General features: G+C 47.0%; 1 protein-coding gene across 2 annotated transcripts in view; it reads left to right on the plus strand.

The window, feature by feature from the left end:
* The window catches only part of ITIH5 (inter-alpha-trypsin inhibitor heavy chain 5), a 62,540-nt gene that overhangs the window by 7,904 nt on the left and 39,590 nt on the right, over window positions 1–15,046 (plus strand). For both annotated transcript variants that reach the window (XM_048836651.2, XM_075124561.1), the window contains exons 3-6: window positions 1,426–1,589; window positions 3,829–3,936; window positions 4,546–4,796; window positions 14,742–14,911. In XM_048836651.2, coding sequence (XP_048692608.2) covers window positions 1,426–1,589; window positions 3,829–3,936; window positions 4,546–4,796; window positions 14,742–14,911 — 693 coding nt within the window. The remainder of the gene's footprint in view (window positions 1–1,425; window positions 1,590–3,828; window positions 3,937–4,545; window positions 4,797–14,741; window positions 14,912–15,046) is intronic.

Consider the following 15,046-nt stretch of genomic DNA (forward strand, 5'->3'; position numbering starts at 1 on the left):
GCCCTGAGCCACTGCTAAGCAAGGGGTTACACGGATGCAGCGTAAATCAGAACTTTGCCAGACCTGGATTCTTGCAGGTGCTCCCTTCCTTTATAATGATCAAGTCTGGAGTGTTCCAAAGTCAGCCCAAAACGGAGTGCCTGTTTCTGACACCTGCACTTCCCCCCTTCTCATATGGACCAGTCTTTTGCTCTGAGAATAGGCCTTTTCATTTCAATGAGACCATGATCACAGAAAGGGATTGCTCATCGGAAGAATGGCAGAAAAGGGACCTACATTTGCTAGTCCACTCAGGTGCATCTGTGGGTTTAGTTTTGTGATAGCGTTATCTCTTTGGCAGCCTTCCAATGTTGAAGGATCAGCCTTTTACTGATCAAGCCAACATGATGCAGAAATTTTTCTCGTTCGTTACTTAGAGTAGTTACATTAAGCTTAAGTCTTCCAAATATAAAACGTCTTGGATTTATGGGGATACTGCTGTCCAAGTGCGTATTAGCCCTGAGAAGCACTTCGTCCGAGGACTTGCGCATAAAAGTACATTCCCAAGATGCATAATTTGGCAATCAGCTCTCGACTGCTCCAATTCCTGTTTCATCCAAGCTGGATGGGGTCCAGAGTGTTCTAAAAAGGACATTTTGCTAGATGAGCCTCAGCCGTGTGCATGTTTTCTATTAAGGCTGTTCCATCTATCATTTGAGAGCTATAGAGCAAATCCCCGACTCAAGTAAATCTGCCTAACTCCACTTAATTCAGTTTAGCTACGCTTGGTTCACACCTGCTGAGGATCTGGCCGTATACATTTTAAGACTTGGTTGCATGCATCCTTACTTGGCTCCAGTGAGAATTTGGCAGCATAGTGTAATGGCTACTGAGGAGGCCTTACATAAAATTTCCACAAGCTAACAAGGAGATTTGTCTAGGACCGCGGTTCTCAATCTTTCCCAGCCCATGACCCCATGTCCCGCCTGGACAAAGTTTTGGGAATCTCCTCCTATCTGGCCGTAAAGAAAGAGAAGGTGGTTATAATCCTCAGAAACCCATTCCTGACCCCCATGTTGAGAACCCATGATCTAGGACGTGTCCAGATTTCCGAAGTACTTTTCATAGCATATGTCTCGGCTTGCTCTGTGTAGAGGCCTCACGCTGGCACTGGGCAGAATGAATGTGGATTGTGCCCTTGACAGGGCATAGGGAGGTACTGTGCCCTTTGTGTAACCTTTCCCCACTGATCCAAAGCCTTGATGAAAAACCCCACCATGCCTAGTGTTCACAAAGGGGCTCTAACACTCTTCATCTTACAAACTTTTATGAGGCTGTTTGTTTTCACCTCATATTAAATCCTTGTGTGCCGCAAAGAAATGCCACAGGGGTGGGTTGTTTGGCTTTTAAAATAGACGGTAATGAGAAATTGTTCAATTCCTACAGGAGACCAGGCCGCGGATGGCTGAATTCACAGTCAAATCCACAATCATTTCCCGCTATGCCTTCACCACCGTTTCGTGCACCATGGTGAACAGCGGGTCTGAGGCCAAGGAAGGCACCTTTGAGATGCAGATCCCAGCTGCAGCCTTTATCTCCAACTTCACCATGTACGTGGTGCTTTTGTTTCTCCATGAGTTTCCGCCCCTTCTTGTCTTGCTGCGGGATGAGAGGGTGTGTGGTGACTTTTGCTCCCCCTCCTCTGGCTCTGCTAGGCACAGGCTGGGCCATGAGTCCAACAGCATTGGAGGGATGCCGATACCCCAGAAGAGCAGGGCCCCACTAATGTATTTGATTCCCTCATACTGAAGGCCTGCTGGTAGGTCTGACAAGCATCCCCGAATTAGAACCTCACCTCTGGAGCCTGCCAGAGTGACTGGAAATCTCAGGAGAACAGGCTTTCTTGGAGAGTTTAACAGGGTGGTTTGCCCCATGGCTGGAGAGCTTGTGGCTAAGCCAGCCCTAGAGACAGGATGAGCCACTCTTGTCAGGTGCTCCCAGGATTAAAAAAAAAAAAAAAAAAAGAGCGGGAAGTTGCAGTAAAGGGAGGAAGCCCAGGAAAGTGTTCTGGGGTTTGTAGGTACTGCCCGCTGCAAGAAGGCTTCTGCAGTGTTCGGAGTCAGCAGGGGAAAAAAGAAAGCTGAAGAAGCAGGAGAGAGTGGGAGAAAGCCGTCCAGGCAGGGGGGCCTGGGCCAGACCCTGTCTAAGTAGGGCAGTGGCTGTAAAGGCCAGCAGGGATGAAGACTGTGTAAATTTGAGTTTTGTGTTATTTTGGGTTGATCAAGACACGGAACTGCTTGGAGCCTAGAGCGCCTGTTTTGTATCAGAGAGCTAACTACATGGGACCCCTTGTTTGAATCACCTTTGAAATGTGAGTTCTTAAAGAGCCTTGAAGAGGGGGACCAGGCAGGGTGCCACAGAATGACCTTTGCCTAATGGGGCACTTCGGAGGCAGCCTGTGTTACTGGGAGACTTCAGGTACTTCCAGGTGGGCTGCATGAGAAAAGGCCTGTTCCACTGCTGGATTACCACCCATGGGGTATTCTAAGGAATATTTATTCACTGGTATCCAATGTCCTAAGACCCATTCCTAGTAAGAAGCGTTTAATTAGCTTGAAGCATTTAATTTAATTTAATAAAAGCATTAATTAACTTGAAGCCTTTAAATCATGATTTGAGGACTTCAGTAGCTCAGCTAGAGGTAGGGGTCTATTACAGGAGTGGGTGGGTGAGGTTCTGTGGCCAGCCATGTGCAGGAGGTCAGACCAGATGATCATGATGGTCCCTTCTGATCTTAGTCGTATAAGTCTATGAGATGAAAGTCTGTTTGCAAGCGATAGCAACACAGAGATTGATATACACTGATACAAAGGTAGGATTTGTTGTCACAAATAAAATGCTGGAGGTGGGTATCCCTTGTAAATAGCTTTGTCCCCTGCTTTCCCTGCTGTTGTCCTTTATTCACTTGGAATTACATGTTGAGCTGCAGAAGAGGGATGGTAACTGATGTTTGGGGACTGCCCAGATGAGTTAGGGGTTCTATCATTGCCTGCTTGGTAACTGCGGGTGCCATAGTGATAAGCTGCTACAGCCTACAAGCATAAAGGTCTCAACCCTGGTTTCCACCACCTTAGTTACTCCTTGCAGGGTGATTTCAGCTACCCCTTTTGGTCTTGAGTCCCCCGCACATATCCATCTCCCTGTGAGCTTAACTACCAGGCACTCGGACTTTTCCTATCTGGTTCGTCATCCCCAAAGGAATGAAATCTGCTCCCAGTTATCACTACACTGTGGCACACATACTCCATGCAGTTTGCACAACAGAGACCTGCTGGGGATAAAAATAAACAAAAAGTTTTATTTCATAGAAAAATCATAGCGGTGAAGAGGAAGCAGTAAGGCGTGGTCTACACAACAGAGTTAGGTCGACATAAGGCAGCTTACACTGACCTAACTGTGTAAGTGTCTACACTACAATGTCCTCCCACCGATTTAACTTGCCTGCTACGCCCACCTAATAACTCCACCTCCGCGAGAGGCATAGTGCTTAGATCGATATAGTTAGGTCAATGCAGTGTCCATGCAGACACTGTGTCACTTACATCTGCTGTTGCTGCCTTTGACAGCTGGAGTCCCGCTGCCCCGGGCTGACAGCTGCTGGGTGGGATTCTCTGATGCCATACCTGGTTGGGTTTAGTGGAGTTATGCCCACAGGGAGCAGCTGGCCCTTTAGCCTATGCCCAGCACAAAAACATGCCCAAGCATTGTCACTGCACTAGGACGAGCCCCACATCTGGATTTGTCTCCATGGCGGTGGATCTATAAGGCTGACATCTCTTAACCCTACAGGATCATTGGAGACAGGATTTACCATGGGGAAGTCACTGCGAAAGAAAAGAAAACCAGAAATGAGGACAAAGAGAGGAATAATAAACATTCTAGTCCCACAGATGGTGGGTGAGTATTGTTTCCCCTGGCTGCCATTTTGGGCAGAGTTCTGATGTTTCTTCTTTATACCATTAAAAGGTATTTCCTTTCTTTCTACTGTGTGGCCTATTTATTTCCCTGTGTTAGGGCCTGTGATATATCTAGTCTAATACAGCCCCCGCTACCATTGGAGGTGAACATCTCACAGCACCCTTTGGAGGCAAGACGGTGCTGTTATTCCCATTTTACAGATGAGGCACAGAGAGGCTAAGTGACTTGCCAAAGGTCACATAGGAAGTCTGTGGCAGAGCAGGGAATTGACATTGGGTCTCCTGAGTCCTAGCCTAGTTTCCTAACCACTGGACCACCCTTATTCTCCCTCTCTCTGCTCTGAACTTCATTCCTTTTTTAATCATCTGTCATACTCCTAGCTAAGCTTACTAATAAGAGCCTTTTAAAATCTCTCCTCCTGCTGTTTACTTACCTCTGAGTATTTCTGTTGTCCATCTTTGCATCTTCATTTAATGGGAAACACTAGCTGCTGACACAAGGGACACATCCTCAGGAAACCATTAACTTCAGGGTGTGGCTCATGATGTAAAAACAGCTTGTGAAGGTCTCTTTGAATTTCCCTTGCAGGGAGACCAGAGCTGAGACTTTCAAAGCCTCTGGCACTATTCCACGCAAGACCCACGCCATCTTCATGCTGCATTATGAAGAGCTCTTGCAAAGGCACCTGGGAAAGTATGAGTACACCGTCAGCGTCCGGCCCCAGCAGCTCGTGGGCAGGTTACGCGTGGAGGTGAACATCCTAGAGAACTCGGGCTTCAGTTCTCTGGAGGTGCTGCCACTCCAAAACAGCAAGCAGAGAGGCATCAAGAAAGTCATAGGTGAATAGAGTGTGTGGCCTACAGTGGTGATTGCGTCGCTTCTTGTGAACTGGCCTGGGCCCGGTTAGTACATGCGTAACGCCGACAGACCCTGGTCGTCGGCAGCCGGGCTCGAACCTGGGACCTAATGTGTGAGCCTCTATTGTCTGAGCTAAAAGATACCTTTCTCTTAGCCAAGTGTGAAGGAGGCTCATCAAGCTTTAGCTGGTCTAGTCACCACTAGAGGGAGACAGAGTGCCACCCCAAGCAGGCATGGGTTACACACGGTTGGGATGGAAGATCTCCAGGGAAATCCCAGACTGATGGTGCTGACTGTTAGAGTCATAGAATCATAGAATATCAGGGTTGGAAGGGACCTCAGGAGGTCATCTAGTCCAACCCCCTGCTCAAAGCAGGACCGATCCCCTGTTAAATCATCCCAGCCAGGGCTTTGTCAAGCCTGACCTTAAAAACTTCTAAGGAAAGAGATTCCACCACCTCCCTAGGTAATGCATTCCAGTGTTTCACCACCCTCCTAGTGAAAAAGTTTTTCCTAATATCCAACCTAAACCTCCCCCACTGCAACTTGCAACACTGAAACTTGTTCAATAGATGACACTCTTCCCTCAGAAGTGGCCATAAATCAGTGCCCCCGGGTTGCATTACGTGGCACTGAGCTGCAGAGGGAGCCACCTTTTTTGGTGGAGTCATAAAACTGAGGCCTGGACCTTACACAACCATGAAAGACCATAGGGAATGTCTCACAAGTTAGGGAGCGGTCTGAACCCGGGTGGCCTGGCCAGATGCCAGCGTGTTTCATATTTCAGTGCCACTTCATTTAGAAACATTATTCCTTACTTCTCCGCTGAGCCACCGTGGTGCAGCGTGGTTGGCACATTCCATCCCAGAGGTGGCTGCAGTTCAGTGCTAGGTAGCTGCTTTCTGCAATTCGACTCTCTAACTATTTGGCAGTCTCCAGCCCTGCTAGGGCAGGGACGCAGTATAATAACAATGACCATTAAAGATTTTCAGGAGCTATAATGGTGGGAATTCTATTCAGTCTGCCTTCAGAGGTCCCTGGCTTTTGTGGCTTTAAGCCAGCATATGCGTACGTGCATGTCTAAACAGAGAAAGAAAACTTTGAATCCTATTAGGGCCTGATCTCCCTATTAGGGAAATTAGGGCCTGATCCAAAGCCCACTAAAGCCAATGGGAGTCTTTCAAATGACTTGGATGGGCTTTGAATCGGGCTTTGAATCAGATGCGACGTTCCTGGCTCCTGGGAACTGCTGAAGTAACTTGTGTTTCCATCCAAGCAGACCAAAGCAAACAGGAAATCCTGCCTTTCGGAACACAGGAAAGGTCGGTCTTTTGCCAAAGCAGCAGAGAGCAGGTGCAATGCTGGGGGCGGGGGGAGGGTGGGGAGGGGGGGTCTAGTATTGCCCCATAGGCTGCTCAGAGCTATTGTTTTTTGCAAATGGGCAGCATAGATCATAAGATGCTATGATTTTGCCTGGAAGCCGCTGCATGTTAGCAAAAACTCCAGGCTAACGTCAAGTGGGAGATGGTCTTGCTCGAGGATGGAGCATGAAGGATCATGGATCTCAAACCCAGGTCTGGGGGTCCCCAGACCACAGCTGCCTCCTGGCATTTCGCTGGTACCAGCAGGGAGCACGGGCTGGCGGATCCTTGCTCACAAGAGGCACTGCCCCAAAAGCTTCCAATTGGAGGAGATGTCCAGCCTTTCTGATTGGCTCAGACTCACTACTTCAGCCAGAAAGAAGCAGAGGAAGTTGTCTGAACAACTAGGTGAATCCCTGGCTGCTGCTCCGTTGGACCTTTCCAGTTAGCCTGACTCCTAAGCCCTGTTTTGTTCCTAATTCATGCCTTCCTGTCCTGTTCCTGGTTCCTGCTCTCCTGCCTTATTCCAGATCCCTGCTCCTATGCCCCGCTCTTGGCTACTGATTCTGGTTCTGCCTCTTGGCTTGATGCCTGCCTCTGGCTCTGACCCTTGGCTCAACCCCTGACTTTGTCTCTGTTGCTGACCTGAATCTTGCTCTGACCACTAGGTCTGACCATCTACATCCCGGTAGGGTCAGATCCTCAGCGGGTGTAAATCAATATGGCTCCAGTGAATTCTGTGGAGCTGCAGTGATTTACACTATGTGAGGATCTGGCCTGAAACGTGTGACTATGGAATAAAACAAAAGTCTCGGTCCTATTCCTATCAAAGCTGAGGCCTGAGGATTGGGCCTGAATGCTGCTGTTGCCCAATGAGTTCAGTGAGCCTTGGATCAGGCAAAGCATCTGCAGCCACTGTCGGTAGGATAAAATGATAAAGGTTGTCAGTCCCCTTGATTTCATAGAATCATAGAATCATAGAATATCAGGGTTGGAAGGGACCCCAGAAGGTCATCTAGTCCAACCCCCTGCTCGAAGCAGGACCAATTCCCAGTTAAATCATCCCAGCCAGGGCTTTGTCAAGCCTGACCTGAAAAACCTCTAAGGAAGGAGATTCTACCACCTCCCTAGGTAACGCATTCCAGTGTTTCACCACCCTCTTAGTGAAAAAGTTTTTCCTAATATCCAATCTAAACCTCCCCCACTGCAACTTGAGACCATTACTCCTCGTTCTGTCATCTGCTACCATTGAGAACAGTCTAGAGCCATCCTCTTTGGAACCCCCTTTCAGGTAGTTGAAAGCAGCTATCAAATCCCTCCTCATTCTTCTCTTCTGCAGGCTAAACAATCCCAGCTCCCTCAGCCTCTCCTCATAACTCATGTGTTCCAGACCCCTAATCATTTTTGTTGCCCTTCGCTGGACTCTCTCCAATTTATCCACATCCTTCTTGTAGTGTGGGGCCCAAAACTGGACACAGTACTCCAGATGAGGCCTCACCAATGTCGAATCGAGGGGAACGATCACGTCCCTCGATCTGCTCGCTATGCCCCTACTTATACATCCCAAAATGCCATTGGCCTTCTTGGCAACAAGGGCACACTGCTGACTCATATCCAGCTTCTCGTCCACTGTCACCCCTAGGTCCTTTTCCTCAGAACTGCTGCCTAGCCATTCGGTCCCTAGTCTGTAGCTGTGCATTGGGTTCTTCCGTCCTAAGTGCAGGACCCTGCACTTATCCTTATTGAACCTCATCAGATTTCTTTTGGCCCAATCCTCCAATTTGTCTAGGTCCCTCTGTAGCCTATCCCTGCCCTCCAGCGTATCTACCACTCCTCCCAGTTTAGTATCATCCGCAAATTTGCTGAGGGTGCAATCCACACCATCCTCCAGATCGTTTATGAAGATATTGAACAAAACCGGCCCCAGGACGGACCCCTGGGGCACTCCACTTGACACCGGCTGCCAACTAGACATGGAGCCATTGATCACTACCTGTTGAGCCTGACAATCTAGCCAACTTTCTACCCACCTTGTAGTGCATTCATCCAGCCCATACTTACTTAACTTGCTGACAAGAATACTGTGGGAGACCGTGTCAAAAGCTTTGCTAAAGTCAAGAAACAATCCATCCACTGCTTTCCCTTCATCCACAGAACCAGTAATCTCATCATAGAAGGCGATTAGAATAGTCAGGCATGACCTTCCCTTGGTGAATCCATGCTGGCTGTTCCTGATCACCTTCCTCTCATGCAAGTGCTTCAGGATTGATTCTTTGAGGACCTGCTCCATGATTTTTCCAGGGACTGAAGTGAGGCTGACTGGCCTGTAGTTCCCAGGATCCTCCTTCTTCCCTTTTTTAAAGATTGGCACTACATTAGCCTTTTTCCAGTCATCCGGGACTTCCCCGGTTCGCCACGAGTTTTCAAAGATAATGGCCAATGGATTTAGCTTAGCTGAGGTGAGGAAGGATGTTTCCCCTTGGGATAGTAGTGTATGGTGAGGTGCATTTCTGGTGTTACGCTTTCCTCCAAAGCATCTGGCATTGATCAAGGCCAGAGACAGGATAACTGAGCAGACACACCCTTTGTTCCAGCACGCATATTCCTGTATTTAAATGATACATGGAAAAACTCAGTATTGGAGCGGCCTATCCAAATGTGACTCTGTGGGCACCGAACGTTCTGTGCAACATAGCAAGGGGTTTAAAACATTTAATAGGAAAGTTGGACCCATCCAGTTCTATTATTATTAAAGTCTTCTCTAGCCATTAAAGTCTATGTGAGATATCACTTTCAATGTCATGACCAGAGGAGGGGACTGGAACCCAGGAGTCCTGGATTTTATTCATACATCTGATACTCACTCAGTTTTGTGGTCTAGATTGTCACCCTTATTCATGTTGCCTCACTCCTCCAGTGACAATATTGAAACCAGTAAGATTACCTCAGGGATGAGGTGCTGCTCAGTGTAAAGGGGACAATCTGGCCCTCTCTAAACTTGAGCAAGTCATGTAGGCTCTCTGGTTGGCTGTCCCCATCTGTAAAACAGCTATAATGAGGCCTACAGTATTTCTCACATAGGTGTTGATTAAAATTTAAAAAGTGCTTTGAGATCCTTGAAGGAAAGGCCAAATTAGCAGTATAAATGAGAATAAGAGTAATGTTTTTCAGAAGCACACAAGTCCCATTTTCCAAAGTGACTTAGGCTTCCAAGTCATTTAGGTGCTTTCTGAACATTTTCCCCTGAGACACAGGGGTTCCTGATTTATTCTCAGTGATTCAAACTGCCGTAGCTTGCAAACCAAAGAGAAGCTTCCACCTTCCCCCCACCAGATGCTGACCCTGACAATCTAGCGTGGGGTAAAAAATCAAGCTGGGTTCTTTCTGCCTCTGTAACCCCGCCAGCAATGTCTGGGCATTGAATGTTTGTGAGTGAAATGCCTACCTGCTGTAGTGATTGGCACTATGAGCACGAACAAAATGAATGAACATTTCTCAGATGGATCTAGCAATCAGAATGTATCTGGCCATCTCCCAGTCAGGGATTAGCCTGAGACATCTCTGAAGTGACGAATGCATCTTCAGGATGCATGTGGAAGAGTCAAATTCCTGTCACCTGGCTAAATGTGCACTGGCTCTGCTGTTCCAGCTGTAACAAGATCCTGGTGTGTCCATAAAGCACTTAAAGCAGGATGCAGATGGGACTTAAAGGCATGCCGAGAGGAGGTGCTCTCTGCTGAGGAAGGACAAGAGTCCCCACTCTCACATTTGTGAAGTAGCATAACAGTCTTTGTTGTTGCAGTGGCAATGGTGAATGTTGTATTTCTGGCTAGGGATCTGAGCCACAAAGGTCAGACTCAGCTCCAGACTTCTCCACAGTTTGATACAGGGCCTAGGTTTGGTTTGTTTTAAAGATATAGGCCGTTTTGGGGGTTCTGATTAGGTTTCCTCTCTGACTGACAAAGCGAAGCCAGGCCTCTCTAGTATGTTTCCTTTGTAAGCAGGCTCACAAACATACAAACCAGCTGGGTTTATGTTTTTTTCCAAAAGGAAGCCAGAGGGCACATGAGTTTGGGAAAATGATTTCCTGAGCTGGGCAGGTGTCTGCTCCCTTTCTGCCACTGTAACACAGATAAAACAGCGCAGAGGAGGCTGAGGCCAGGAATTTCTGCTCTGACAGATAACCTCAAAACAAAGCCACTTTTCACATGACGTCTGAGCCCAGAATTCCCTGCTAAGGGCCCATCTACTCATCTGCCACCCTTCTCTCCCTATGAAGCAGTTTGGTGAGAATGTTTTGCCGGTCATGTACAATAACGTCACATTCCCAGGTAAAACCAGACCCTATGGTAGTTACCCCAGTTTCCTTTCCATTTTGCAGCTGGTGCTCAAAATCACAAACTGCAGGGAGGTTTTGCTTTGCCCCCCTCTCCTTCCACCTCCCCAGACACTCCCATTTTAAAGCTCAGGATGAGCTCTGGGCTGGAGTTCTGTATCTGGACTCTCCCAAACTCTGATCAAGTTTGAATTTGGCTTCACCTCTAAACTTCATTGCTTGGGCACTTCACTCTGTAACATCAAATGAAGACAGATGTTCAGGGGTCAATTTTAGCATGGACGGTTTTGCTTTTGTCGTCCTGATTTGCACCTACAGTTGAATTCTGGGGGTAAATCTAACAATTTGCCTTCATTCCTAGCTTATTGTGGGTATGAATCAGGCAGATGGAAGCTCAATCACTTGAATTTCATTCTGCAGGTCAAATTAGATCAGAGATTCTCAAACTGGGGGTCAAGACCCTTCAGAGGGTCGTGAGCTTTCAGCCTCCACCCCCAAACCGCACTTCGCCTCCAGCATTTATAATAATGTTAAATATAAAAATAGTGTTTTTAATTTATAAGGGGGAGTCGCACTCAGAGACTTGCTATGTGAAAGGGGTCAGCAGTATGAAAGTTTGAGAAGCACTGAATTAGACCTATAAAAAGGGAGGGCCGAGCCCTTTTGGATATTTACCCCTAAATATAATCTCAGATTTTCCCCTCTAGTTCAAATGGAGGCCAGGCTAGTAAGGAGCAGGCCGTATTTGCTATATGTCCATTTTATTTGACAAGTCTCCACATCACGACGGGCACTAGCTAGTTTGTTGGACTTCTCAGTGGAAAGGACAAAGATTGACTGGGCAGAGTCTGAGCCACTTCCTCCACCATTCCTGCCCCTGTTGGTGACTCTCTAGGTGTCCTTGGCAAAGTCACCTAACCCCTCTCTCCAGGCCTCTAATGTACGTCATGATCGTACAATGAGGATAACACTTTCCCACCTTTGTGAAGTGCTTTGAGATGATGAAAGGTGCTGGATAATTGCAAAGCTGTACCTAGCACTTCTTGATCTCAAAGCACTTTACAAAAGTGATTAGATGTCATTATCCTCATTTAACAGATGGGAAAAGTGAGGCACAGAGAGGCTATCTGACTTGCCCAAAGTCATACAGGAAGTTCGTGACAAGGCTGGAACTAGAATCCATATCTCTAGATTCACCAGGTGGTGTACTTACCTGTATCCAGGTAAGAGCCCCCTGAAAATTTCTGTTTGAGGGAAGTGCATAGGGGAAGCTTGCATAGCCACTGCCTGTGATATATGATGTGGACAAAGAGGGTGCTTCCATTTCCAGTGTGATCTGGAGCATTTTACTAACACTGAAGTAGGAGAAGAGAGGTGTTTTCACCTCTGTATTTGGCACTGGTATGACCACTGCTGGAATCCTGTGTCCAGTTCTGGTGCCCACAACTGGCACCAAATAAATTGGAAAGGGATCTGGGGAAAGCCATGAGAATGATTAAAGGATTAGAAGACATTCCTTATAGTGAAAGACTCAAAGAGCTCAATTTCTTTAGCTTAACAAAGAGACGATGACTTGATTACAGTCCATGAAGTATTTACATGGGGAACAAATATTTGATAATGGGCTCTTCAATGTGGCAGAGAAAGATGTAACATGATCCAATGGCTGGAAGTTAAAGCTAGACAAATTCAGACTGGAAATAAGGTGTAAATTTGTAACTATGAGAGTAATTACCCAATGGAGCAATTTACTCTGGGTTGTGGTAGATTCTCCATCACTGACCATTTTTAAATCAAGATTGGATGTTTTTCTAAAAGATCTGCTCTAGGAATTATTTCAGGGAAGTTCTCTGGCCTGCGTTATACAGGAGGTCAGACTAGATGACCACAGTGGTCCCTTCTGGCCATGGAATCTGTGAAATATATCAGCCTACACTTTAAACTCTGATAAAACCCTGGGAGGCGAAGGTGAAGCTCTCCAAGTAAATCAGAAAATGCAAATATTCTTTTAACACAGTGTTATGAATTCTGGACAGTTCCCGCACGTTGTCAGTTAACCAAGATCTTTGAAGAGAGAAGAGATGGATGAAAAGAAGTGTCAATCCCAGCACATTTGGTACACTGTATCTGAGGAGTGTATGTTACTCTAGGCAATTCATCACATTACAGAGCAGCCTTATAAGTAAAATGGAATCAACACTGAGATAAAATCCAATAGAAGAGATATTCATTTATGACTCCTCTTGCATTCTTCTGGCGCTGGAGATAGCAGTGATAGCAGATGATAGCAGTGATAGCAGATGACAGAACAAGGAGTAATGGTCTCAAGTTGCAGTAGGGGAGGTTTAGGTTGGATATTAGGAAAAACTTTTTCACTAGGAGGGTGGTGAAACACCGGAATGTGTTACCTAGGGAGGTGGTGGAATCCCCTTCCTTAGAAGTTTTTAAGGTCAGGCTTGACAAAGCCCTGGCTGGGATGATTTAGTTGGGATTGGTCCTGCTCTGGGCAGGGGGTTGGACTAGATGACCTCCAGAGGTCCCTTCCAACCCTGATATTCTATGATGCTATGATTCTAAATCTAGAGTGTACAGTCGTTAAAGTCACGACTCTGGGTAATTCTCTTATAAACCCATTAAGACTAATTGTTAAATAGTCTTAACACTTCCTCATTTGCCTCATAGTGTCCTCTTAGGGTGTGTCTACACTGCAGTTAAACACCCACGGCTAGCCCATGTCAGCTGACTTGGGTTCCTGGCCCGCAGGTTGCAGGACTATAAAATTGCCACGAGGGGGAAGGGTCCCAGAGCCTGGGATCCAGCCTGAGCCCGAATGTCTATGCAGCAATTTTTATCCCCACAGCCCAAACCCCAGGAGCCTGAGTCAGCTGACCTAGGCTGGCCGCAGCCGTGCTGCAGGTCTTTTAGTCCAGTGTAGATGTACCCTTAGGACACAAATCCGGTCCAACAGCACAGGTGGACAGGAAGCAGCTTTTTCAAAGAGGAGGTGACCCGGGGCCAGGATTTCACCCCTGGTGTCTTGAAATGCTTCTGGGTTTGTTTTAGATTCTGGAAACCCTGCATTAGATTCCTGTAAGTGTAAAGGGAGGGCTTGATCCGCAGCTGGCATCGGTCATTGTCGCCCTATTGATCTCATGGAGCGATGATGATTTACACCAGCTGATCATCAGAGAAATTCCTCCTAGACCCTCTTGAAGCTTAAGAGGAAACCCTTCCCTGCCTCCATATACTCTTCCCTTTCCTGCTTCCTCTGGCTGTTCCATGCAGGCCCTGTTGGCCTCCAACGGGTGAATGAAGGTACCCGTCCATGTTGCTCCTGAATTATATGGAGAGCAATAGGGGCACTCTCTCAGTGGTCTAAGGGAGACCTTCCTCTTCTATGGGATGAGTTCACTGCTTTCCCTGCAAATTTCAAACTCTCTCAGTGCTTCCATTTCCAGGAGCGGCCAGTAAAAGAGAAAGGACAATCCCATGGTTAAAGTGCTAGCCTGGGACTTGGGAGATCAGATTCAGTTCTCTGCTCTGTCACAAACTACCTGTATGAGCCTGGGCAAGACACTTGGTCTCTCTGTGCTTCAGTTTCCCATCTGTAAAATGGGCATAATGGCACTTCCCTGCCTTGGGAGGGTGGGGAAGGGTTTAGAATAAACATTGCAAGTGCTCAGATACTATTGTAATGGTGGCCATATAAGTACCTCTGGTTGACATCAATGGACCTATACCAATTGACATCAGCTGAGAATTTGACCAAGTTTTCAACATGTACTAAAAATGGATGTAGGCACACCCAAATTTTGGGGAACTGCTAGACCAGATCTGAACTCTGGTACAATCTCACTGAAATGCAGCTACCTTTGCATGGAAGAAAGGGAAGCAAAGAACTGCCCCACTCAGCAGGGTTTTAGCCCAGAACCTGGGAACAAACGACTTCTCTTAAAATTTGGTAAGAGTACTTTAACAGCCACTCAGAGAAGACCCAACCTTCAGGTTTAAGATCACTCCCCAAAATAACATCAGGGCCGGGAAGTTAACTAAACCTGTCCATCCCACGATAAGATTTCAGGGCTGGATGCAGTTACAGTTGCAAAGGAAAAGGGTAGTTCTTATTTTAGTGCAGCTATTTTGCTCTTCCCTGCTTTCATAACGTCATGGTGAATCTGTCTGACATAAATAGAAAAGCTGTAATATCACTGGTTGTGTTTTCCTACCAGATGACGTCTCCCCACCTCCTTCTACTGTGATCGGCCAGACGAAAACATTAGCCAAAGTGACCTTCAGTCCCAGCGTTGTACAGCAAGCCCAGATTGCCCGCAACGGCATTCTGGGGGATTTTATCATTCGATATGATGTCAACAGGGAGCTGAGTGTCGGGGATGTGCAGGTACCGTACTCATGCCTGACCTTCCTTGTGCTATTGACTATGCCAGAGGTAGCTGAACAGTGTTGGATGCCTACATTCCATAACAAATTTCACCCAATGGAGGGTCATTTCTGCAGCTTGTAGGAGCCTAACGGC

Source organism: Caretta caretta, chromosome 1, assembly GCF_965140235.1.
Source record: "Caretta caretta isolate rCarCar2 chromosome 1, rCarCar1.hap1, whole genome shotgun sequence".
Lineage (NCBI taxonomy): Eukaryota > Metazoa > Chordata > Testudines > Cheloniidae > Caretta > Caretta caretta.